The 25,800-nt window shown below is 37.9% G+C and overlaps 2 protein-coding genes across 2 annotated transcripts in view; one reads left to right on the forward strand and one right to left on the reverse strand.

The window, feature by feature from the left end:
• LOC150099142 (uncharacterized) overlaps positions 1–25,800 on the forward strand; it is a 148,052-nt gene that overhangs the window by 23,843 nt on the left and 98,409 nt on the right. The window contains exon 2 of the mRNA XM_090404265.1: positions 14,766–14,979. The gene's annotated coding sequence lies outside the window, so the exon portion shown is untranslated. The remainder of the gene's footprint in view (positions 1–14,765; positions 14,980–25,800) is intronic.
• Positions 16,291–25,800, reverse strand: part of LOC150099143 (RYamide receptor-like) — a 39,540-nt gene continuing 30,030 nt past the window's right edge. Inside the window, exon 3 of the mRNA XM_090403932.1 lies at positions 16,291–16,834. Coding sequence (XP_090260058.1) covers positions 16,367–16,834 — 468 coding nt within the window. The 3' untranslated portion in view covers positions 16,291–16,366. The remainder of the gene's footprint in view (positions 16,835–25,800) is intronic.

Genomic DNA, 25,800 nt, shown 5'->3' on the forward strand with positions numbered 1-25,800 from the left:
GAAACTTCAGGTCAAATTTAACAACACAACGCTGCGACACTAAGACTTACCTTAATATTGGGGTTTACCTTGGATAGAACACTATCGTTCAAAAGACATCTGGAGAATATCTCGTTAAAGATCAGAACCGATGATAATATCATGCAAAAACTCTGTGATTCTACATGGGGCTCTTCTGCTACTACACCGCGATGCTCCACATTTGGCCTAGTCTACTCTGCAGCAGAATATTGTTCACCAATATGGCTAAACAGTCGTCATATCAAGAAAAGCGACACGCAAATAAATGCAGCAATGAGGACAATAACAATTTTGTGTAGACTCCACTTCTCTCTACTGGCTTCCAACTTTGAGCAACATAGCACCACCGTAGATAAGATGCTCTCATAAAAGAATACAGAAAAATAAATAGTAACCCCCTGTTACCAATACATGGCGACCTCCCACATCTAAGTATAAATAGCCTTAAATCCCAACCTTCCACTAATATTGGTTGAAGAACTTGTAAATAACGATTTCAACGTTACGTTAACCTATTTACCAGCAGTGGTGGATGAAATAGTGAGACCAAATTGTACTTCTTATCCATGTTATTCAATATTTTTTACAGAATCGTATCCAGATTTTGCTGGACGTCTATAGACGTCCAGCAAAGAATGACTAGAATGGCTAGAAACTGGGAAGAAACAACTCAACCGGACTTAAACGAATATATCCTTTCCAACCAAAATCCGAAAGGGATCGAGTTTCCATGACATCTATGGAAAAGCATAAATAGGATACGCACAGGACATGGTATTTGCGCAGACAACAACGCCCCATTGTGGCTGCGGGCCACAAACCAAACCATCCTGCGCATTGCGTAGGACTGCAGTATAAGAGCCTACCCTGGTAACCTGTATGTGGTGTCTGCAAAGAGTTTGAATGTGTTTAAAACACGGTATGATGAGTTGTGTGTGTGATAAAAGGACCTCCCAGCTGAACTAGTCTTAAAATTGTGGCAACTTTTTATCTGAATTTTATATCCTTACTAGTTATGTGTACATTTACACTATTATTATTATTATTACCACCCCAAGACCTCATGGAGTCAAAGACTCATCTGGGAGGTCCTTTTTTCACACACACAGCTCATCATACCGTGTTTTAAACACATTCAAACTCTTTGCAGACACCACACTCTCAGGCAAGGCATTCCAATCACTCACAACTCTGCACGAAAAAAACCTGCCTCTCACTCCCTTACTCACACCCTCCTTATACAGTTTCCAGGGATGACTTCTAGTTCTCCCCCCTGATCTCCCACTGTTTTATTGTAGAACCTCTCCAACATTGATCCTATAACAACCCCTTACCAACTTGTAGGTCTCTATCATATTCCCCTCTTCCTCCTGTTCACCAGACTCTGCAAATTACATTTTCTCAATCTTTCCTCATACTCGACATTCCAGAGGTCAGAAACTACCTTAGTCAGTTGCCTTTGGACCCTTTCCAACATCTCTTCATTCTTCTGAAAACCCGGTGAGAAAATCTGGGCACAATATTCCATGTGTGGCCTAATCAAAGCCTTATACAATGGAACAAGAATCTCCCTACTTCTACACGTCAGTGTCCTCCTCATCATTCCCAGAAGCCTTTGTGTTGTCTTCACAATTTTGGCGATGTGTCCCCTAAATTTTAGATCCTTATCCACTATCACCCACAGATCTCTTATTTTCTCTACCTCCAGCAATATATTCTCACCAAGCATAAATTCTGCATCCCATCTTTGTTTTCCAAATTTTAAAGCCTTACATTTTGCAACATTGAACTCACATCCCCATTTCCGTGCCCAATCACTCAATCAGTTCAAGTCTTCCTGTAAGGCCACAACATCTTCACTACACTTTATGGTTCGTCCCAACTTTGCGTCATCTGCAAACAACTGAATATCTCCATCCAAATCTTCACCAATATCATTAATATACAAGTTAAACAGCAATGGACCTAAAACAGACCCCTGAGGCACTCCACTAGTGACTTTCCTTTTCCTGGACATCGCTCCCCCATACACAACTTGTTGATACCTATCAGATAGCCAGTCTCCAACCCAATGCACCAATCTAATATCCAACCCCATCTGCTCTAGTTTGACTGTCAACCTATCATGAGGTACTCTATCAAAACCCTTTGCGAAATCCAAGTATATTACTGTGTATCCTTTTCCTCTGTCCAATGAAGCAGTCACTTTATTGTAATAAGTAAGTAGAGTACTAAAACATGACCTCCCTTTAGCAAATCCATGCTGTCCATCAAAGATAATACGATTGTTATCAACCCAACTCTGGATCCTATTTCTCACAAGCTTCTCCAACAACTTAACCACAACACCTGACACACAGATAGGCCTATAGTTTGATGCCTAAGTTCGATCACCTCCTTTATGAAGTGGCACAATCTTGCCCTCCTTCCACTCTTTAGGAACTTGACCGAGTGCAAGACTCATATTAAAAAATATGTCAAGGCAGGTGTCAACTCCCTGGCACATTCCTTCAGAATACGCGGTGATATATTATCAAGTCCCACAGCCTTATTTACATCTAGTTTACTCAACTCCCCAAACACCTCTTGCTCAATTACAGTCAGTCTCTCCTCCCCATCATCAACTGCTCTCAATCTCTCCATGAAGTCACATTCACAAGATTGAAAGACCTTTATGAACTGCTCATTAAGTATCTCCACCACACCTTCTGCAACAGCTGTCTTTATATCATTTTCTCCAATCAATGTCATCCTTCCATAATTATTCTTTCTTTTGCTGGCTACATATCGAAAGAACTCCTTAGAATTCTTTTTGGCTTCATTAGCCAACTTCTGTTCATACCTTTCTTTAGCTACCCTCACCAACCAAGTCACCCTCGTTGCGTGGTCTTTGTAGACCTCATGGAATTCGTTATTTCACTTCTCTTATGCTGCCTCCACAATGCCCTTTTTTCTGTATCGCATGCTTAATCTCTTTATTCATCCATCTCACACACACCTTATTTAACCTTCTCACCCTTGGAATACATTTAGACATTGCATCTACCAAACAGTTTTGAAAATCCCCCAATCTGCATTGATCACTTTTCCAGCTAACTCCTCGTATCACGCTACACCCGCAAGCTGTTTCCTAAGCTCTTCATAATCACCCCCCCCCTTGTAGTTCCACATATGCCCTTTTCTCACAGAGGTCCTCGCACTGCTGGCAACCACCCAAGTAATCACCTCGTGGTCACTCTCATCAATTGGTGGATGATTTGACACCTCATTTATAATTACATCCTCCGATGAGATGACCAAATCCAAGACCCTTAATCCTAGTGTGCCCTCTGTTACATACTGTATGTGGTAGTTATCCCTCAAAAACTCAAGAAACTCATTTTCTTTACTTCCAGTTGCTATCTCTTCATTCCAGTCTATATTGCCATAATTAAAATCACCCATAATGATCACCCTTTTCTTATTTGCTTGGCTTATTTGACTATACATTTCATTATCACCAATATTTGTCTCATTTATCTTGTTTACACAAATGTGTATTATATATTTTTATGTCATGTGTCTTTGTCATTATGTCATACGCTGAATAAATAAATAACAAATTATGTGCTTGCGTCTGTTAACCTTAATGTCAGAAACAACATTTACGAATCAGATAATTAAACCAGCAAATATAAAAATGAAACCTTGCAAAACATTATGAATATATTTTGTGCCATCCATAAAAAGTTGTAAATCTATAGTAGATTTATACCACGAGTGAGTTTTTTACTTTTACCTTTTTATATATTCAAAAATCGACCACAGAACGTGTTATTTGAAACAATAATTTATAGTCTTAGAGATCACGGGATGGCGGCAGTTGTCTGCCATACTCTCTTCTCTGGATGTTAATTAAAATCATTGATACTCGTTGGTCAGCTGTCTGTGATAGTTAAGGCATCACTATTTCAGATTATTATGACATCGCTGTATTTAATTTTAAAGTTTCGTATCAAAGTGAAACTAGATATGTGCACAGCAAGATAATAAATGGAACATTAATGAAATTTAACAGGAAGTTCTTGCAATAATGAGAATTATTTGTTTCATGTGTTTTCTTATAAAAACACATTAAACAATTACTGCAAGAGCTATTTCTAAGAAAAATAACTTTGTTTACTGCAAGAATTTCTCCTAATAATTCTCTTTAATGGAGATTCTAATTTTCCAGTTCAGGCAAGGTAAAAACAAATCACACTTGAAGTTCAATTCTGTTTTGTTCTGTTTATATTTATCTCGTGAGATATGCAGATTATCAGGAAATAAAACTCTGATTAAGAAAATGCGCTCACTAACTGGAAGCAATGTTCAAATCCTTATCCTTTTTGTCAAAATGTTTTTGAATATTCAATGTGTATACACGCTCGGTCCAAAAAGAAACCGAACTTTACGGAAATAGAAAACACTAGTGGCGCCACCTGTTGTATCGTTTTGTTGTCGAAAGCGGCAACAACCTTCATTAGTGTTGCGTCAACTATTTATGACATTTGTTTCATTAGATGCCGAGTTATAGTGCCAAGAGTGACAGTGTGTTTTGATGAACGGTCGGTCGTCACGATATTCATGCCGTAGGTGACGAATTCTCGCTATCAATCGCTTCAAAACCTCGAGATAAAACTCACCAATGACCGTTTGGACAGGCGGAACGAATTCTTTGTAGATAACTCCTTTGGAATCGTAGAAACAAATCAGCATTGTCTTTACTTTTGACTTCTCCAAGCGACTTTTTTCCGGATGCCCCTCTTCATACCTCTCTTTAGCTACCCTCACCAACCAAGTCACCCTCCTTGCTTGGTCTTTGTAGACCTCATGGAATTGGTTATTTCACTTCTCTTATGCTGCTGAGTGGACTCCACTCAGCACTTTGGCGCTTTGTTTCGGGCTCGTACTCAAAACACAACGTTTCGTCACCAGTAACGATCGTTGGTCGTCGGTCAACTTTTGGGGAACAAATCGCGAATTCAATTTACGAAGGCCCGGACTCTCGGTCAAAATGTTGTGCACAGTTGATTTTTGAATCCGCAATTCATCTTCAATCAATTTCACGGAAGATTTCGGGTTTTCTTTGACGAAATCACGCTCTTTTTGGATGTTAACTTCGCTCAGTCCAGTTTTTGGACGGCCCGGCTTTTCGTCGTCTTCAATCGTCTCACGACCACTTTGAAATCGCTTAAATCACTCGTAAACTTGAGTACGGGATAAGCATTCATCATCGTATGGTTTTTGAAGAATTTGATACATTTCGGTAAAACGTTTACCAAGTTTAACACAAAAGTCAATTGCAGCTCTCTGTTTGAAACTGACTTTCCGACCGTTCTTCAAAACACACTGTCACTGTTGGCACTACAACTCGGCTTCTAATGAAACAAATTTCATAAACAGTTGACACAACAGTAATGAAGGTTGCCGCCTTCAATAACAAAAAGATACAACAGGTGGCGCCATTAGTTTCTTCTATTGTCGAAAAGTTCCGTTTCTTTTTTGGAGACAGGGGTGTACTTAAAAAAAAAAAAACAGCCGGTTCGTTTCCTATTATCATATTGTTTTCAAACCTTTTTTAGTAAACAAATTCAATTTTAATGCCCTGTCTTTCATCGCACTATTTTTTATATCCTTTCCTTTTTTGTCCTTTCCTTTTTTTTTATGGTATTATGTTTAAATTAAGTAAGTTAAAATGGCATAAAAAATGACTTCTGCTTGATCTTATTCTTTGTGGTTACTGAAAAAAAACATGAAGTATCTTCCGCTCTAAAAAATGGAAAAGAGCTTGGCAAAGTGAAGCATTGTTGTCCAGTTGAAGAATCGCATGAAATAAAAACGATTAAGAAAATCTATCTGTTAGAGAAAAAAAATCATCTTGGAGACTAAAGAGACAAAATCGTTCAAAATAAAGAGATGCATGAGAATTTATCCACGGAAAATCTACTTGCTTGTAGAATGTAATATTCAGAATAAATAATAAATGGTACATGAACAAAAAGCGGAGAAAAATTTATAACGGTTAATAGTATGCCCATCAGTACTTCAAGAAATTGTGACTGTATGAGCAGTTCCAAATATCAAATGAACTCATTATCAATTTGCATTGAGAGAGAGATAAATGGAGCTTTCAAATGACTTTCAAAAACAACCAATGTTACCTCTGAAAAGGAAAACATCACACAGAAAGCAAATTTAAAGACATTTTTTGATCTGTTTGTTAGACAAGCAATTTACTTAGGCTAGTATGGACTGCATGTAATACTTTAATGATTAATAACAGAAACCAAAAAATAAATATAAAGAAATGGAAAACATCAGAACCTGTAATGGCGTCTGCGTAGATTATGTGATCTCGATTCTTTGAGCAGTGAAGTAATAGACGAAAGAAAGAATGAATGGGCCACTTTAAATAAAAGGGTACATTATAAACAGCAGAAACAGTATAAAAATACAAAGCAGAGAAAAGTGAAAGAACAAAACCGAACGTATTCAAATACTGCACTTCATGAAGACTGCGCAATCTCCAAATATTTTTCGTGTGCATCACTCTCAACCATGGATAGCAAGCATATTCACATCAACTGAATGCCTTGTTTCTGTTTTTCATCCTTGTTATCGCCTTTTCTACCCAGAAGATGTTCTTTTTAGTGATGGTCACGCCTTTTGGATATGCGTTTGGCTTAACAGTTGTCCCTTTTAGGTCGACTGTTTTTATCATCTCCTGCCCGCACTTTCAATACTCACCTTTGTGTTTATTACTTCCTTAGTTGCGGTTAATGTGAAATATCCTTCTAATAAAAACGGACACACCCGCAATAAAAGATAAGTTCTTGATCTTTTAGAGCCAACGAATAATAAACAAAACAGATCTCCTCTCTCTCAACCAAATAATAAACTTGAAATTCTCTGGCACTAAAACACAAACCATTCCCATATTGTTATATTAGACTCTCATCTCAATGCAATACTTGAAGGTTGCAAACCGCCACCGCTGACTTTTATTTCTCTTGTTAGTCATGTGTGTGTTTGCGCCTTTAAGAAACTACACGCGATTAGAGTTCTGAGCATTTAAACAGAAGTTCCATGGCCTCCAACACACTCCATACAACCCACGTTTCTTCGAAGTAAACGTTTATTTATGTATCCGCTGAGAGTCATAAAAGGTTGTATATTGATTGAGTGTAATCAGTTGTGAACATGAGCGGTATTATGTTTCTTGAGGCTATCACCATTCCCTTTCTTGACTACGGTATAATTTCGGTATAACATCGCCTTGCAGGCGATGATAAGATTGACGTCCTAACTACTTTGTACACGAGATCAATGAACAACTCCTCTGGTCTCTGAACGGAGTGTTTTCGGCCATTATTCATCTTTCAAATTCATAAATTTAGAATAACCTAAATGTATGAATTGCTAAAGTTCGTAATGGCTCAAGGAAACCACTTTGAGCCATTACCTTCAAAGAATTTGTTTTATCACCTTTTAAGCTGATAAAATATTCAATGGAGGATCCAAAAGTTTATGACAACTTGCAAAGGCGGAAGTTTTTCAAGATTCTTAGGAAACTAGGAAATATACGTTCTGAAGGATATCCACATGATAATAACTCATTTAAATAAATTATAAATTATTATTTTTATGTAAATAATATAATTATGATATAAAAATAGCAAAATGTCAAAGGAGTTTCCGTTAGCTTGGGTAACTTATATGACATAAGATGAACAGACAGAAGATTCATGGGTCCGAGTCTAGATATCGATTACTGGAATTTTTTTCTAGTCCATTTTTATAGCTAAGTACACCCAAACCTCTTTTTATGCGAATCTGTTTTACGCGAATTCGGAGTTACGCGAATTGGGATATCCAAAATAATTTTGTTACGCGAGTTTTATTCACTTATACGCGACCAACTCAAAGTCTAAATTAGGAAAAAATTCTAAATTCTAGAAAATTCTGTGATTTTTTTTTTTTACATTTTCGTTTCAATTAAGAAAATTCTAAATTCTTACGAATTTCATTTATTGGGAATTCCCCGAATTACATAACTGACTGCGGATAAAAAAGCAGTTTGAATTTGGTATTTGAGTAGACAACGCAGTTACCGCATTTTTTGTATTTGCATTTTTTAAGTGAAATCAAAATAAAAATCGCGTTACAAAATTAATAATTTTGCCAAGAAATAATAAATGGTAAGCTATTATGTAATTTTCAAACTTTCATTTCATTAACCGAAGATTTTAATCCAGCCCTCACATGATGTTGCCGATAACCAAAAAAAAAAAAAAGGAAAGCCGTTTCCTTGGATATAAAAACTCAAATTTTAAATCGTCTTCAAACTGGGGAAGGTGCGACGGCTGTGGGTAAGCATTTCGGAGTCCGTGAATCAACTGTCCGATCTATAAAGAAAAATGAAGAGGCTATTAGAAAAGCGGTATGGTCTGGTACAAAATCGAGTGCGAAATTATCGTCATACACAAGAGATGTTGTTCTAGAAAAGGCCGAAGAAGCTTTGATGATGTGGATAGAAGATAATGTACAAAACAGAATGCCAGTTGACGGAAATTCCATCAAGCAATCAGCATTGAGATTTTATGAACAGATTAAAAAACTGCAGCCAGATACTTCATCACAATCGAGGAAAAAATACGAATTTCATGCAAGCAATGGTTGGCTGGCTAAGTTTATTAAAAGACATGTTCTTCGTAATATAAAAATTAAAGGTGAAACGGCTTCTGTTGATGAAACAGCTGCTAAAGCATTTCCACAAAAGTTGCTAAAAATAATTGAGGATGGAGGTTACACTCGTGAACAAGCTTGGAATATGGATGAAACCGGCCTTTTCTGGAAAACAAAATGCCAAACAAAATTTACGTATCAAAAATGCAAAAAACTGTTCGTGGATTCAAAGCAGCAAAGGATCGCATAACACTCCAATTTTGTTCGAACGCTTTAGATGGGACGTTACAACCACTGCTCATAAATAGATCATTAAGACCACGGCCAATGAAAAGCCTAAATTTTCAAAAATTGCCAGTTCATTGGATGGCCAACAAAAAAGCTTGGGTGACCATTGATATTTCCACTGAGTGGTTCCACCAACATTTTGTGCCAGAAGTTAGACGCTGTTTGTTTGACAAGGGTCTCGAATTTAAAGTGCCTTTGATTCTTGATAATGCACCCGGTCATCTTGCCCTAGACCACCCAAATGCGCAATTTCTTTTTCTGCCGCCCAATACCACATCATTGCTACAACCTCTAGATCAGGTATAATTGCCACTTTTAAAACATATTATGTCCCCAACATAATAAGTTTGGCATGTGAAATTGGCGAGAAGGATTCGATGATCTTACGTCGGCAGATATCGAAGAATTGTTAATTGATGAACCTCTTAGCGAAGACGAAATAGTGGAGATTGTTTCTGAGACTCCTGAAAGCGAAGAAGTTAATGATAATGATGAACATAATTCTACTTTTACTGCTGATGTTATTAAAGAAGGTCTTAAACTGGCCAGTAATTTAGGCAATTATTTTGCCCGACATGATCCAAATGAAGAACGTGCTGGGAAGTTTTCACGTGAGCTTAAGTTGTTAATGTCTTCATACAGAGAATTATATCGCGACTTATCTAATCATCAACACAGCGATTAATAACCGAGTTCGTGCCTGAAACTACTGAAACAGCCAGTGGTACTTTTGTTCAAGACATGACAAAGAGAATTCCAAAAGTTGAGGCGGAAGTCGATGACGATAATACCATATCTCGTAGTTCTAGTGATATTACAGTCTCACGAAAACGAAAGCTTTCGCGTTTATTGTCAGAAACTGATAGCGAAGAACATACTTTTTTTATAGAATCCTTAGCAAACAACTGAAATGAATATGTTTTTTTTAAGTTATTAAAATTCATTATATGTATGTGTGTTCTCCATGAAATGTAACTAAAAATCTTATGATCCTATCGAATTTAATGTTTGTTGTTTTCATTATTTTGCTTATATTTCAGGTTTGGAACCAACCTTCACTTTTTCTATGGAGTCAGTAGTTCTTTTTACGTGAATTCGTTTTACTCGTAATTTTTAGGAACGTATCTACCGCGTGAAAAGAGGTTTAGGTGTACAGATCTTTAACTTAGGCAAACAGGAATTTCAATATCATTTACGAAAATGAGATTGGAAAAGTTGTTTGCCATATTATCGTTCATCGCGCTGGCAAATATGTCCATTCTGGATCGAGATATGTTCCTACTGTTTTCTTCAAGTTAGGAATCCTCTAACAGCTTCTCCATAGTTCAGACAGTAACAACGATATCTCCATTATCCAATGTCCTCTGCTAGCGTCTTGAGATTCCTTATAATGACTTTTCGACTTAAGATGAGTCTGCCTGTCCTCTTACAGACAGCAAGAGAGACTTAGAAGCTAATGTAGAGATGATTAAAGATCCTCTCAAAAATTAATAACGTTTCTTTATTTCTTCACCTTAACATCTCGGTACCATATGTGGGCAAGTGTTCATAGAGAAAGAGGAGATATTTTGATATGTTTTTCAACAAATGCAGGTTTCAGTCCATATGGTGGGGAACACTATTCCAAAGTACAAAGGTAGAATTTTATTATTATTATTATTAATATTATTAACAGAGACCTCCAGTTAGTCAGAGACTCATCGAGGGAGACCACATACTACACACACCAGCTATCGTACTTATTCTTGAATTCATTCGCACTGCTTGCACTCACAACATCCAATCGTAACCCATCCGCACCACCCTCTGAGAAATATCTGGCCTTCACGCCCTTCTTGGCGGCCTTCGTTCTCAGCTTCCAAGAATGTCATCCTGTCCTTTTCCCACCTCCATTAATTGAAAAATCCCATCAGTTGAAATCCTGTATGACCCTTTCAGAAGTTTGTAAGTCTCTATCATATGACCCCTCTTTCTCCTGTTCTCTAGTGTTTACAGTCTCCAATTTCTCAATCTGTATTCGTAATCAGGATTCCACAGTCCTGATATCATTTCTAACACTCGCTTTTGTGCTCTCTCCAATATATCAGAATCGCAATGGAAACCAGACCTGCGCACAATAATCCAAGTGAGGTCTTATCAAGGCCTTGTAAAGAGGCAAAATAAAATCCTCATCTTTACATGTGAAAGTTCGTTGCAGCATTGCAATTATCTTTTGAGTTCTATTTGCAATCTTTGTCACATGGCCCCTAAACTTCAACTTCCTATCTACTAACACTTAAAGATCCCTAGTCTGATCAGTTTCTTCTAGCCTAATCCCACCAATATAATACGACATTGGATATCTAATCACGCTGAAGTGAATGAATTTATATTTACTGACATTGAACTGACACCCATTTTCCCATGCCCACAATTCCAGCCTTTTCAAATCATTCTACAAAGACTGCATATCAGCAGCATTCCTGATTACCCTACCTATCTGTGCATGATCAGCAAATAACTGTACGTCACTTGTGAAATCCTTTCCAATGTCATTAATGTACAGATTGAAAAACAGTGGACTAAGCACTGATCCTTATAGTACACCACTTGTTACCTTAAATCTTCCAGACTCAGATCCCCCCGTATACCACTTTTTGATATCTGTCAGTCAGCCATCCTCTTATTCATGCTAATGTTGTATAACCCAAACCCATTTTCTCCAATTTATGCAACAGTCTTCCATGCTGTATTCTGTCAAAGGTCTTAGCAAAATCCCAAAGTATCATGGTGTATCCATTCCCTTTGTCTAGTTCAATGGCAACATTTTTATAGAATGTGAGCAAGTTGCTAAAACATGATCTTCCCTTAGTAAACCGATGTTGTTCATTACAAAGTAGAGATTCACCGTCAACCCATTTCTGAATGCGGGTCCTGACCAATTTTCATAAAATCTTCACCACCACTACCACTCCCGAGATACTAATTTGTCGATAGTTTGATACATCGGTCTTTGCACCACCCTTATGCAATGGAATTACCATACATTCCTTCCATTCCTGCGGAATCTTCCCTGTTCCGAGACGCATGTTAAACACTGTCAAAGGAATAGCCGGTTCAGCAAAACACTCTTCTAGCACACGTGCTGATATTCTATCAGTTCCTATTGCTGAATTCTTATTCAGTTTGTGCAACAGCTCTAATACTTCAGACTCACACACCTGCGTTTCTTCATCTAGTGAAGAAGTAACAGCGAGTTCAATGTTGCGTTCACCAGGTTGATAGCTTTTAACAAAATGGCCACTTATTTAGAAGAGTTATTCTTTCAAATCCATTCTTTATTTTACTTGCAGCATATCGATAGATTTCGTGTGGGTTGTCTTTAGCACGCAGAGCCAGTTTCTTTTCGTAATCAGACTTTGCTTTCCGTACAACAGTTGTGACTGTTCCAGCTTGCTTCTTATAATGTTCATAACGGACGTCATCCTTATGCAAACGGTATTCCTTCCACATCGTCTTTTTCGTATGGAGGAAGAAGCCAAAAAGTTGGTTCTCTAGTTTTGGAGCTAGATGAATGAATGTTGACCATTAGCTACTCTCGTGTTTATGCGTTTGAGGAAGAGCAGGTATGAGGTCAGCCAGTGAAGTAGAAAAAGCGTTCATTGAAATGCATGTAGAAGAAACAGAGCAGAACCAGTATTCTGCGGAATAGTGGCTGGAGTGAGCCTGTACGAGGATCACCGATTAAAGTGAGGAAGATGAAGTGCGGTTGTTATTTTGTAAAATAAAACCATACTATGTTTTGATGACACTGAGGTTTACATGGTTATCCTCACCCCACTGAAATATAATCAGGCGATGAGCGTCTGGGTCAATGATTATGGAAGTCGAAGTCGATTATGTCGAATGAAGAAGAATGGTGGTGTACTGTCGTATACGTATACAGTGTGTAGACTTGGTGGTGCTAGGGAAAACTTTAGTTTGATCAACAATGTAGGAGGTGGATGACACGAATAATGCTAGGAGGTGATTTTGCAATGGTACCATCTGGATGTGAGAGGTGTAAATGTGGATGTTCAGAAGTTTCATCCAATGGCCTTTGCGAGGGATCCGAAGGCTGGGCTGCTATTTGAGCACAGGGGAAAATTGTTCCCTCTGCCCTTTGAAAAACTCCCGTTTATATTGGTGATGATTTTTGCAGTTGCTGCATCCTGTCGTGTAGGCCGAATCGGATGCTGGAGTTCTGATTTCAATCCACCTGCGATACACAGTTTTGTTGAATTGCATCGGCATACTTGTTAAAAAACTCGGGTTTCGAGAATACTGTTGTGTGGTCTGGGCATTTGGTTACAATTGAGATGAAGATCTCTATTCAGTAAGAATTATTTGAGTTATTCGGCTTGAGAAGGTGTCTAGACCCGAAGAGCTAAAGTAGTAGTCATCCCAAGGGAAAGGGTGGAGGATAAACATCACACAGGTCACTCATTTAGAGCTATTGTAATGCCAGAACACGTGGCAGAGAGTGACTACTTGAAGAACGTTTTACAGGAAACGATATTTGAATAAAGTGTATTCAGAACTAACAAATGGGTGTTTACGATGTATTTATCAGGAGAACTGGTCAAAAGAAGAGATCAAGGATATTTGTGTGGTGAAGAGGATTATTTGGTGTTCTGGTGAGCACCAAATAAATAGAATTTATTAAATACTCGCCGATATTTCTCCCGATGTAACATGAGCATCATTCAGGGAGAAAGCAGAACGCCTACAATATAGTGTTTCTGTCGCAATTTTGCGAGGTAGGAGGAAACACTATTAATGTTACAGCGAAACAGGCACTGTTATTTATTTTAAAAAAATTATAAGTAATGACAATTCCCAAAATTTAAAGATAAATGTAAAGTTTGTTCGATTTACATTAGGGCTGTAACACGAACCACAAAATAGACGATCAAATTTAAACGAACTTTAACGCTATGAGCTTCATTGGCTCAGTTGGTACACTGAGCCCTTTGGATTGAAAGATTCAGATTCGAATCCAGTTAGCAGCGTTAGGAACCTTTATCAGATTTTTTTCAATGAAATGATGAGTTAGCCGATCTCATACGGAGATCGGCTCAATCCCGGAAACTGCCGCTCATTTCTCATTCGTCCAAAACGGGTTAAGTCCCAGATTAAGAGCTTTAGCCAATTTAATGAGGGACGTAAAACTTGATTTTCGGCAGAACAAATCCTCTATTTCCGTATGAAACCGGCTGACGCACTATTTGATTGAAAAACTCTGATCAAGATTCTTCACTTCGTAGACGGGAGTCGAACTCGGGTCAGACATAATTTAACCTCCGAGGCTCAGTTAGTATGGCAAGTTCATTGCTCTACAACAGGTTTAAATTTGATCGCTGTTTCTTGAATCGCGTAAAGTCCTAATCTTAATCCAATAGACTGCATGGGAAGTGATTTTTATTAATTGTTTAGAATTTTTAATTACATAACTAAACCTATTTCCCTAGAACTTGAATCTGTTTCCTTTTACCCGTAAAGCTACGGCCAAGACACGTGAAAGTATGCACAGCTTTATGACTAGTTTTCCAGTCATAATTTAAGTGTTGTAACTAATTTTTTTGCTTTCTTCCTGAATGATGGTCATGTTAGACTGGGGGAAATATATACCAGTATGAAATAAATTCTACTTTCCTTTGCATCTGTGAAATCGTTATTTTTTTAAAAAATAATATCATTGATTTGTTTCCCGCTATGTGGCTCCATTGCAGGTAACCAGATTAGTCGCTAGCTGATCGAAAAGCCTCCTGATGGCCCCTTTGAAACCATTTTACACCATCCACATGGAGAGGTTTGGAACAGCGTGTCCATGACATCGTCACCCATAAAGGGGGATACCACAACCCTGCTCTTGAAACTAACCATAGCAACAGCCAGTAGACTTCCAATAAGCAAGATGATTATAAAGGCAACGTTAGACTGAAGGTGAGTTAGCTGGTCAGATAAAATAATAAAAAAATATTAATGTGATTAATAATTTTAGCATAATATATTACTAAGCATTGAAATTAAAGGGTTGTGGTTGCTCCTTTCACAATAAGCTTTGCTATTATTTAGATAAACATTAAAAATAATAAATTAAAAACGTATAGAATAATCAGAGTTGTTTAATATAACTGTTAATAATAAATAAATACGAATTAAAATTTTAGAATGTTACCCATTTATGACATATTTATAAGACAGGATTATCGTAATTATGATATGCGACTGATTTTATTTTATTATGATTTTTATATAAAATATTATTATTACCATAATTACTGTTCAATTCGAGAATGTTCTGTTTTCCTCGTGATTTCTGTCACGAGGCGCGTGGATTATTAAATCGCGTGTCTTGACGTTATCCGAATTGGCAACTAAATTAAGTAATTGCAATTTGGCTACTAATTATGGCAGACATAATTTAACGAGTCTCGCAGAAGCGATCCTCGTGTTTATTGTTTTCAGTTTTATAAGTGGGTTTCTCAAAATGCTATATTCTCAAATTAGTTTCAGAAGGGCCATTTACATAGCCAACCTAAGCAAATCAATTCCAAACATGACAAAATAAATATTAATCTCTTACAAACGATCTTAAAATAAATTGAGTTTATATCGAATTAGCCCACTGTAACGATCAATTCAGTTATTGTGAAAAATGACGTCGCTATACGAGGATGTTATTGCGAACGTAGTTTTTTAATGATTCTCTAGGATCATTTACATGCTTGTATTTGAGATGTGCTTACTTACTCCCTCCCCTTTCTTAATGCTTTTAAATCACGCATACGCGTATCTAATTTCAAAAGTAGAAAGCATTTCGAACTATCAATTTTTAGTTTGTGCTTAAATTCCTAATGTTAATCTTATAATTAAAGTATAAATACATTTTGCATTCTTAACGTGCATTCCGAGTAGCATTTTATTAACATTTACTAATTAGAAAGTACTTAATTCTGAAATATTTAAAATATATTAAGAATTAATATTGAATTGCATCATAAAACTTCGCATTATCATAAAAAACTGTTTTAGTTTTTCGGTTATTGAACAACGAAGTTTCTCGACTAGTCTCGCTGTTGCTAAGATACATATACATTTCACTGTTGCTAGGAGACTGCAACTACGTCACCAGTGGTAAGTCAGATAATCTAGCAACAGTCCTACAAGGATTTTGCATTTCCAAGCTTTTGTGAGATGTTTATTTTTCTAAAGCTAAGATATTTCAAAGGTTGCGCACAGTTCTCACTTCAGCGATAGTTTCGAATCATTTTATTTGGAGTTCTGTCATTCATACAGAATCGGAATTAAATACAAATAAATATTCATCTTACACGTAAGAGTCACTGGCAAGGTCATCGTCGAGGTCAGGACACAAGTGATGGGTCAGCTTTGTTTTCATATTTGGAGTCCCACACGACAAATTTCTTCCATTTTCCTGTCCTAGCGTCACTTTTACGGCCTTGGTCGACCCTCGCAGACTCATGGTCCGGACACTACTGTATGTAGAGTAAGTATTGCATCGTCCATCCTCCCAAATTCGCTTCCGTGTCTTCACGCACGGCAGCCGACGATACAGCTGAAGAAACCCTTCTCGGAATTTGGAGTTCATCCAGCAGTAGATGATGGGGTTGTAACAGGCGTGGCTCATGGCCAGCCAATGGCAGATGAACCAGATGTACATGATGTGTTCATGCTTCCAGATACTCTCGTCCTGGTCCCCAGCCACAATGAGGGTGTTCAGAGGGAGCCAGCACAGCGTGAATACCATTACTACCGTGATCATCATCTTGACCATCTGAAAAAATAACAGGAAATCAGTACACACGCTAAAATTCACAGTGTGGAACAACGAGGGGAGTACAACATAAATTGGCATCACAAGGACACGCAATAAGGCTATTTACAACAGATTCAATGACCAGGGAACAAGGATTGTTGTTTTTGTGATGAAGTTTCGTATTCGTTAGGATGATTTGGAAACTACAAGTGAAAATATTTTAAAAATTGAGATTACGGACTTCTAAAGTCTGTTAGGAATGTTGAATCTTTGTGTTAAACAAATGGCGATTTAAAGCCAAAATGCTACCATAATCTCATGCAAAGAGGATTTCTTTTTAAATATTGGTTGGGTTTTTGAAACAGAAGTTTGCAAGAGAGATGCATCAAGTCCTTTTCGTATTGCTGGACTCAAAAATATTTAGGTATGAAATTAGACTAAAAATTAATATCAAAATTTCGCTAATTAGAAGACCTTTCTTGTATTTCTAATATTCGAGGGACTTTATTATTGAAAACGTGAAATGGTCTCTCAATGCAGATGAAACCAGGTCAGAATCTAAGTGTTCTGCACACCAATTCACTTCATCATTGTAACATAATTAAATATTTCTTGCATTCCTTCACATGCATTGGTCTTAATCATTAACGCATTTCTTCTCTTATTATTAATAATTGGTTCTTTGACTTCAAAGTCTAATAAGAGAAAAAAATATTGGTGTTTAATAAGGAAGAACTAAAATTTTATTTAAGACACACACACACACACACACACACACACACACACACACACACATTACAGTAAAACTGCAAGTAATCGTATCCCTGGTTGAAGTTCTGGTCGACGAAACAACTGGTGGTTATGAGATGAGACAGTGCGCCTTCATGCTAACAGGTACCTTGTTGGGTGTGACGTCATTGCCTAAATTTAAAATAAAAAAAGATAAGTGTAGACGGAGATTAAAAATTAGGAGGGGGGATCGTGGTGAGGTGAAACGAGCAGGTGGCGTGGCAGTGCATAAAGTGCATTTTTTTGGGGGAAAGGGGGATAAACTTAAATGTGCAAATGGGTTTGAGAATGTACTAAACTATATCAAGGAACAACTTAGTATATGCTAATTAAAATACTCAGGATATTTGAATGCAAAATAATTTCTCATCAGCTTCGCAATACGAGGTGCGATCCAAAAATTCGGGACAGCAACTTTTTTCTCTTTATACAGAGTGTTTCAAAGAGAATGTCCCGAATTGAAAATTGTATATCTCTGCAACCACGAGCCACAAATGAATGCGACTTGTACCATGTGAGCGGCCTTGGCCCAGAGTTTGATATGACGACTGTTGTACATCTAGCGGTCGTCATATCAACCTCAGGCCAAGGCCGTTCACGTGGTACAAGTCGCATTCATTTGTGGTTCGTGGTTGCAGAGATATACAATTGTCAAATCAGGACATTCGTTTTGAAACACTGTATTATAATCAGTTGATCATCGGCCATATTGGGGAGAGTAGAGACTTGCATAGTTTTACCCACACACGGTACTGTTGTCTTAATAGGTTCTGACCCATTTCGTGCGTAATGTCAGTTCTGTTTTCATCACCAAAATCTCCTACTCAAAGAAAACAGAGTGGGTCAGAATTTTCATGGTGATGAAACGAAACCCCCTCACAATTCATCTTCCAACAAGAGGTCTCGCTTTTGAAGGTACATTTCTTTATAAAGAAGCAGGCAATGTTTTTAAATAAATGGTAAACAATCCAGCAGATGGTGCTCTACCTTCTCCTATCTGAAAACCTTTTACGCCGATGGTCAGTCCTTAATTTCGTATCACACCTCATATATATCGTAATTTGGTTAGAAAACAAATGTGGTCTCACATTTAATTCTATTTAGGACAGGAATAACATTCATAATTGCATATAATGGAAAATGCACATCACACTTGGAGACATTCTTATGCCTTTGACGCTTTCTTAAAGGTCAAGACAAAGTGCAAATGGATAAAATTCAGATCCACCCCTTCGGTTTGAGTGTTTAAAACATTGTTACTTTAAGCAATACAGAAATATTGCGATTAAAGTGTATTGTGCATTTTCTCACTCTAAACAGCCAAAAGTTTTAAGTTATTGCATGCTGGTTTGACATGCGAGACAAGTGCAAAAACAAAAAAGGGCATGCGGAGGTCAACCGAGCATTCCTTGCATTCACATAAGAAATGACAAAGTACTTGCATAGGAGGACGGGTTTGCTTATCTCGGGCGGAAGTAACTTTGGAAGTGTTGGAGTTCACTGTGCTAGTAGCCGTTGGGGTGGACTGTGGGAGGAAGTCCGGCAAGTGCTCCAACTGGACGCATGGGAGCCACCTTAATACGTAGCAAAACCCGCTTCGGAATCGGGAATTCATCCAGCAGTAGATGATGGGGTTGTAGCAAGCGTGACTCATGGCTAGCCAGTGACAGGCAAACCAGACATAAATGATGCCTGGGAGGGAATAGATCTCGGGATGCTCATCGCCAACCACCACAAGAGTGTTGAGGGGAAGCCAGCACAACGAAAAGGCCGTGACACATGTTATCATCATTTTTACCATCTGGAAGAGAGCAGAAGATAAAGGAAAGGGAAGTAATTGGACATCACTATAGACAAAACCGCTTCTCTAAGTGTGTGTATTGAGGAGTGCACATAAAGCGTTTTGGCAAATGTATCAGTACAAATGAAGACATATTAGTAATCACCACCTTCCAGGAATCACCGATGTAATCCAATAGTTCGTTTTTAAACGTACAATGTAGAACACTGTTAACATTTTCAACACAGTTATTTATGCCAAATCTTTTATTCAGTGTTGAAATTTCAGGCAAAGCAGAGACTGTTTGGGTTTTTATGATATCTAGATGTAATAATTTATATAAAAAAACACATTTTGCAATATCAAAAATTTCTTTAGGAGCAAATATGGTTCCATTTACGTGTATCACAGCAAAAAAAGCCATTTTCTTTGTGTTTATTTATGCAAGATCCAATGAAAGGTGTTATTCGTTCTACTGAAGTTGTTCCACATTAAAAACTAAATCCATTAACGGTCTAGAATAAATTGATTTTTTAGCTCCTCCACCAGCAACAGTTGGATTTCGATCGGTAACTGTGTTTGAATTTTTATTTTCATTATGTGATGCGACAAATCTAATTTAAAGAACTTGCGTTGAGTCGTTATCATTATCAAGTTCGTTAAAATATGTGTGTGTGTGTGTGTGTGTGTGTGTGTGTGTGTGTGTGTGTGTGTGTGTGTGTGTGTGTGTGTGTGTGTGTGTGTGTGTGTGTGTGTGTGTGTGTGTGTGTGTGTGTGTGTGTGTGTTTAACATTCACTGATCAGTTTATTACAAACTCTAAGAATCTGATAGAGTTTCTTTTAGCTTTCCGTTGCTTTGATTGGAAATTATTTTCTTTCAATTTACATAATTTATTAACTGACACCAACAGTTCATTATCTGTACGTAAATGAAATACAGTTTCCTTCTAGAAAAATGGTGTGACTTGAACCGATAATGATTGTAGTCTAATTGAATTCCTCTTCTATTCATCACTTCTAGGGCGGAAAAGAACCTGTATCAGGTCTTTGCAAGTGAAGGTGAGTTAGTCAGTCTCATGCAGAGGTGGAGGAGTTTTTCCTCCTAGAAACTCTCCTCGTTTCATCTCATAAACAGGCAAACCAGCTAAAAGAACACAAATACACAATTTAAACACAAAGCATATATAAGACTAACCATCTTATCCTAAAATTATCAATCACTGGGCAAGAAAAGTATTCTTCAAATTTACGATAGGAGTAGTGCGCAAGAAATGCCTTCATTGCTGTGTATTTTTCCTCTCGAACAAAACTGTTTCGTTTGCTGCCACTTGTTGGCAGATCGTCGAAGCAGAATTACCCAGCGAGAGTCATTCAGCTTTCTCTTTACCACCATTTTGTTTAATAATTCTTTCGAATGATGGCTCCATTTATCGTCTACGATACTAATCTCCTTTTCTACGGATAACTAGTTTTTGGGGTTGGTAAGGGTCCTCTAATGATCCCAAAAGCGATGCCGTGTGCTCTTAACAGATTCATGTCAAGCTGCAAGATCAGGCTGCGGGGTAGTTCCACACTCAGGGAACTACATTGGCTAACTGGAAGGGAAGAACTGCTTTACGTTTCAGCGACTGGGATTGCAGAAGAAAAAGAATATTCAGTTGCCTTATTTCCGTGCCACTAGAATCAGATTTTCAACCTCTCAAGTGCCGTGTGTTCGTTGCAGTGGGAGCACATTTCCAACGTTATAAGACGTCGTGCCTTCTTCAAATAATATCTACCTTCGCAGCAGTTTAAACGAGTCCTGCAGCGATGTGAATTGTGTCCTAAATGTAGTACGAACTGGGATCTAAGCAACTGTGTTCAGTGAAATCACTTTCTCAGTGGTCAGAAATTATGTATTCACTTTGGAAGTCGGAATGAACGGACCATCGTAAACATTGAGAGACTGCTCTGCTTTTGTTGCCCGAGAAGCGAATACTTTCAGTACCAACTAAACGCGAGCATTAAGAGAGAGAAAACGTGGTGGAGGATTCATCTTCTTTCAAAAGGAGAAACCACAAGAAAAAGCTCGAATTTGGAGAGTTCGATTTGCGACCATAAATTAACTTTCCAACCACCTATCTCAGTCGGGAGAAGGAATATCAGCAAGTATCACATGACCACACTCCTTAAGCTAATTGAAAATGGAGAAGTTTCAGTAATCAGCGCCTATTTCCGTCCCATCTTTCCTCACGATGAGGAATTGTAAACAAGAGTTTTATGCCATCTTATGCGCCATCTGACAGAAAGTATTTTTCTTTGTGGCTTTAATGCTACGAAACCAGTACGATGTGCATGACTGAACACACTCTGATAGGGAACCGCTGTCATTCTTCCAAATGTCGAGTTGAGAGTGGTTAGGGATGCATCGTCGTATTCACTTTAAGAACAGTCTTCAATAAGATTGTTCTTTCGGGTGAAGGCGAACTCTCTTTCTCCGTCTATTGTTTGGAATATATTTCTTCGTATTTTCGCCAGATGACTGTTTTTTAATGAAAAATTCATAAAGAAAATATCTCTCACCTTGTCACTTAGTGCCATCATTCTCAATGATCAGCTGACATGCAAGGAACTTGAAAAATATATCACGAAGAAAATTGTTGTTCTCTTTTCGCTCGCGGTGGCCTTCGTCGATGTTACCGAAGCTGTTCGTCCTGTTAATGGTGAAGCTCTCCAAAACATTCTAAGGCTGATTCGCTGCCAAACCTTTTTCCATTTTAAGAGAATGTCCTATGAAAACATGGTATTAACGGACAGAGGAGAGGGAAAAGAGCAGCGAAGGAAGTCTGCGCTATAGAACCGATGGTCCTTACACTCCTCATTGCACCACTGAAGAGAAAAGTAAAGCTTTTCAAGGAGTCAAAATAACCATACTTAGAGGATGGAAGGTAAGGAACACAGCGCTTGTAAAGCTCATCTATTACACTCACTACAATGTTTTATCTCATTCTGTAAAACGAATATTTAAGGATGACATGAGAGCATTAGCAGGGGTTTGGATAAATATCAAAAACACGCAAATGTTCCCTCGGCCTGTTTCTTGTAGTTGAGTCCAAGTACCTATTGTTGAACCAAATGGCGTAATACTTGTACCTGTCTGAACTCGAGTTATCGCGAAGAAATTAAATCTCTTTCGAAATGTGCACAAGTAGCTCTTCTACGTTTGATAATCAGAGTATTCCTACTGCTACCAGAGGCCTTGGTTTATGGCACTATTTTCATCCCGCCTTCATTGAACGTGTGTGAAATGGAGATCGCATATCGAAGGGACCCGAAAAACCAAAAATATACTGCTACATTTGCCTTGAATAAGATTGATTCACTGGAAACATTGAATCAATAACACCTAAGATGAAGACATATTAGATAAGAAATCATAACACCTAAGATGAAGACAAAAGAAGCTGTTCAAGGACAACCTAAAGGAAAATGTAAAGAATTAAAGCATTGGTATTAACAACTGGAAGGCTATGACTTTTAGCTGGAAGAGATGTAGAGAGACAAAGTCTATTGGGTTTCTGTTCCTAAAACATTGCGACACCCTTTTTGGAAATAGCCTCTTCTTCCGAGGGTACAAAAACAGGAGAATACGAAAAAAATGATGACAGATTCACGACGAAGTGATTCATGACCATCATCGCTTCCAGAAATTAATGTCATGGTTGTGAAAAGTCATGCAGGTTATGCGCCGTCCTGATCTTCCATCTGTGAATTCACTGCGATGATAACAACACGCCATCCAAGAGTGATGTAGTCTTCTACGATGACAACGATTTCCTTTTTATCAGGAAGAATATTCGGAGAGCGTGCGTTCTGACACACACATCAAGTCTGCATTCATGGGATAATCGGCAGGATTCATACGTATGAAGCAATGAGAGTAAGAATCTCGATTGCCAGATACAATGTTGGTATTTCTGAAGTTTTGTGACTGAACTGACCAATTCTCAATTCCCCACTTTGTTTAAAGGTCCTGGTACAATTTTTTGAACCTTCGTTTCATTTATACACTGTGTGTGTTATAAAACATTTTCTGCAATAAATAAATTATTGTGCAATTCTTATTCGCGAGCAGAGAAAGATGTTGTAAGAAATGCGAGAGTCTGTAAACTCTCGTGAACTACTCAGTCCCTGAAGTCGAGTTGCCAATTTCCTTTTCAGGAGAGAATAGGGATAGTTAGAGCGCTAACTACACCCAAACCAAGTGGCAGAAGAATTTCATTTTCTTTAGCTTGGCAACTAGGATTACGTGTGGGACAAAGTTCTAAGAGATAATTTTGCTTTCTTTAGGGTCACCACGACTATCACCAAAGCTGCATTGCCACTTATTTGCGCCCTAAAACACCGCGACCTCAATTTGGTCATTTGCGTTTATTAATTAGTGTGAAACTCGAAGAGAATTCGCTGTTATAATTATCTGTTTCACTTATTTAAGTTAAGGGATATTATATCCCATATTGTTTCTTAGCCGAATAAGAAACCATATAAAGTTCCGCGATTCCAAGCGTAAGCAAATACCTGGATAGTGCAGCAACTGATCCTTGAAGATAGTGCAAGCTGAGGCAACTCATGTAAAAGGTGGAGCAAGATCCGATCACTATTCTTGATATTTACCCATAATGTGAACTTAACTCCTAGGATCTGTATTATTGTTCAACATTATGAGAGAAGGTCACTACCGAAACCAGTTTCGACCTTTTTTTGAGGTCTCATCAGTGAGTAGGTAGACCTAGTTAATACCAAGTTTGTAGCGAACAGAACTTACATCCCTTCTATGAGAATTGCCAAGAGGTGTCCTATTAAAGTATTAATTATAATGAAGGGCCAAAGACTTCAATTCGGCGACATGAACTTATTTAAGTTAAGGGACATTACATCCCATATCGTTTCTTGGCCGAATAAGAAACTCAAGGAGTATCATGCCGAATATACTAGAAACTATAGAAAGTTCGGCGAGTCCAAGCGTAAGCAAATACCTGGATATATGGTCTACCTACTCACTGATGAGACCTCAAAAAAGGTCGAAACCGGTCTGGGTAGTGACCTTCTCTCATAATATTGAACAGTAATACTGCTCCTAGGAGTTAAGTTCACATTATGGGTAAATATCAAGAATAGTGATCGGATCTTGCTCCACCTTTGACATGAGTTGCCTCAATGTTGCACTACCAAGTGGGTCAGGTGCTGCACTATCCAGGTCTTTGCTTACGCTTGGACTCGCCGAACTTTATAGTTTCTATATTCGGCATGAAACTCCTTGAGTTTCTTATTCGGCTAAGAAACAATATGGGATATAATATCCCTTAACTTAAATAAGTTCACATCGCCGAATTGAAGCCTTTGGCTCTTCATTATAATTAATCTGTTTAACTTATTTTTTAAGAAATCGCGAAAATCTGCTCGGAAAGAAAGATGGGTGCTAAATGAAAGAACAACATTCTCTGTTCTGTTTGCGTTGTGAAATAAAGTTTTTAATAAAACAATCACGATGGCGTTTGTCGTTTATAACCATCTTCACCCGAAATTGATTTTTGTTACGAATGAACACAGAAAAGAACCTGCTTGTTTCCAAACTGCCCTTAAAATCCCATCTCGTCAAAAGAAAACAACACTGTTTATCCAAGAATAAACTGCTTCGAGGAAACGAAAACAGGATTTCTGTCTTGAGGAATTTTCCATTTGGACTGTAGTCGCACGCAATACAAACAACTGGATATTTTTATCTTCCTTTCATCTCTGCTTTGCTTTACTTATAAACAGCGGTGCTCTCTTATAAGATGCGACGTCAACTGCGCTGTTGGTGTGTGAAGAACAAACTTCCAGAGCTACGTTACGTAGCGCACCATGCATGAACTTCGATCGTGATTGGCTATCGAAGGGTATTTTTGAAAACAGCAAACTGAGGAATCGGAACTCGAGGAAGAAAGGTCGCAATAAGCAATCAACCTGTTTAGGTTCGTATGAGAAGAATCTCCCATTGGATTACGTATGGAAAGACACGTCGTCAACAGCGTTTTTAAAATCGAAGTTTATATTTTAAAATTGTCATTCTTTACTAAAAACGCCACTCGGAAGAACAGGGATGAATAAAGATAACTGAGATTACTGCAAACGTATTTCGAATCGAAAAGGTTTCCGATGTTTGTCATATTGAAATTAAAACTAAATTAACTTATGAGTCGATTTTCAAGAAAACCTAGAGTAGAGCTGTTCAGTTGCATTTACCCCAGTCTTGATTATTTGTAAGGGGGTGGCTAATAGTTTTAAGTTTACAGAACTTTCTACAAAACAAATGTCGAACTGTGAAAAACTTGTAAAAAAAAGTTCGTAAGTGGATTTTGGTTTAGAGATGGAAGAGTAGAAGTTTGGGACGAAG

This window comes from Typopeltis vanoorti, chromosome 14, assembly GCF_054136105.1.
Source record: "Typopeltis vanoorti isolate ZY-2024b chromosome 14, IOZ_Tvanoo_1.0, whole genome shotgun sequence".
Taxonomy (NCBI): domain Eukaryota; kingdom Metazoa; phylum Arthropoda; class Arachnida; order Uropygi; family Thelyphonidae; genus Typopeltis; species Typopeltis vanoorti.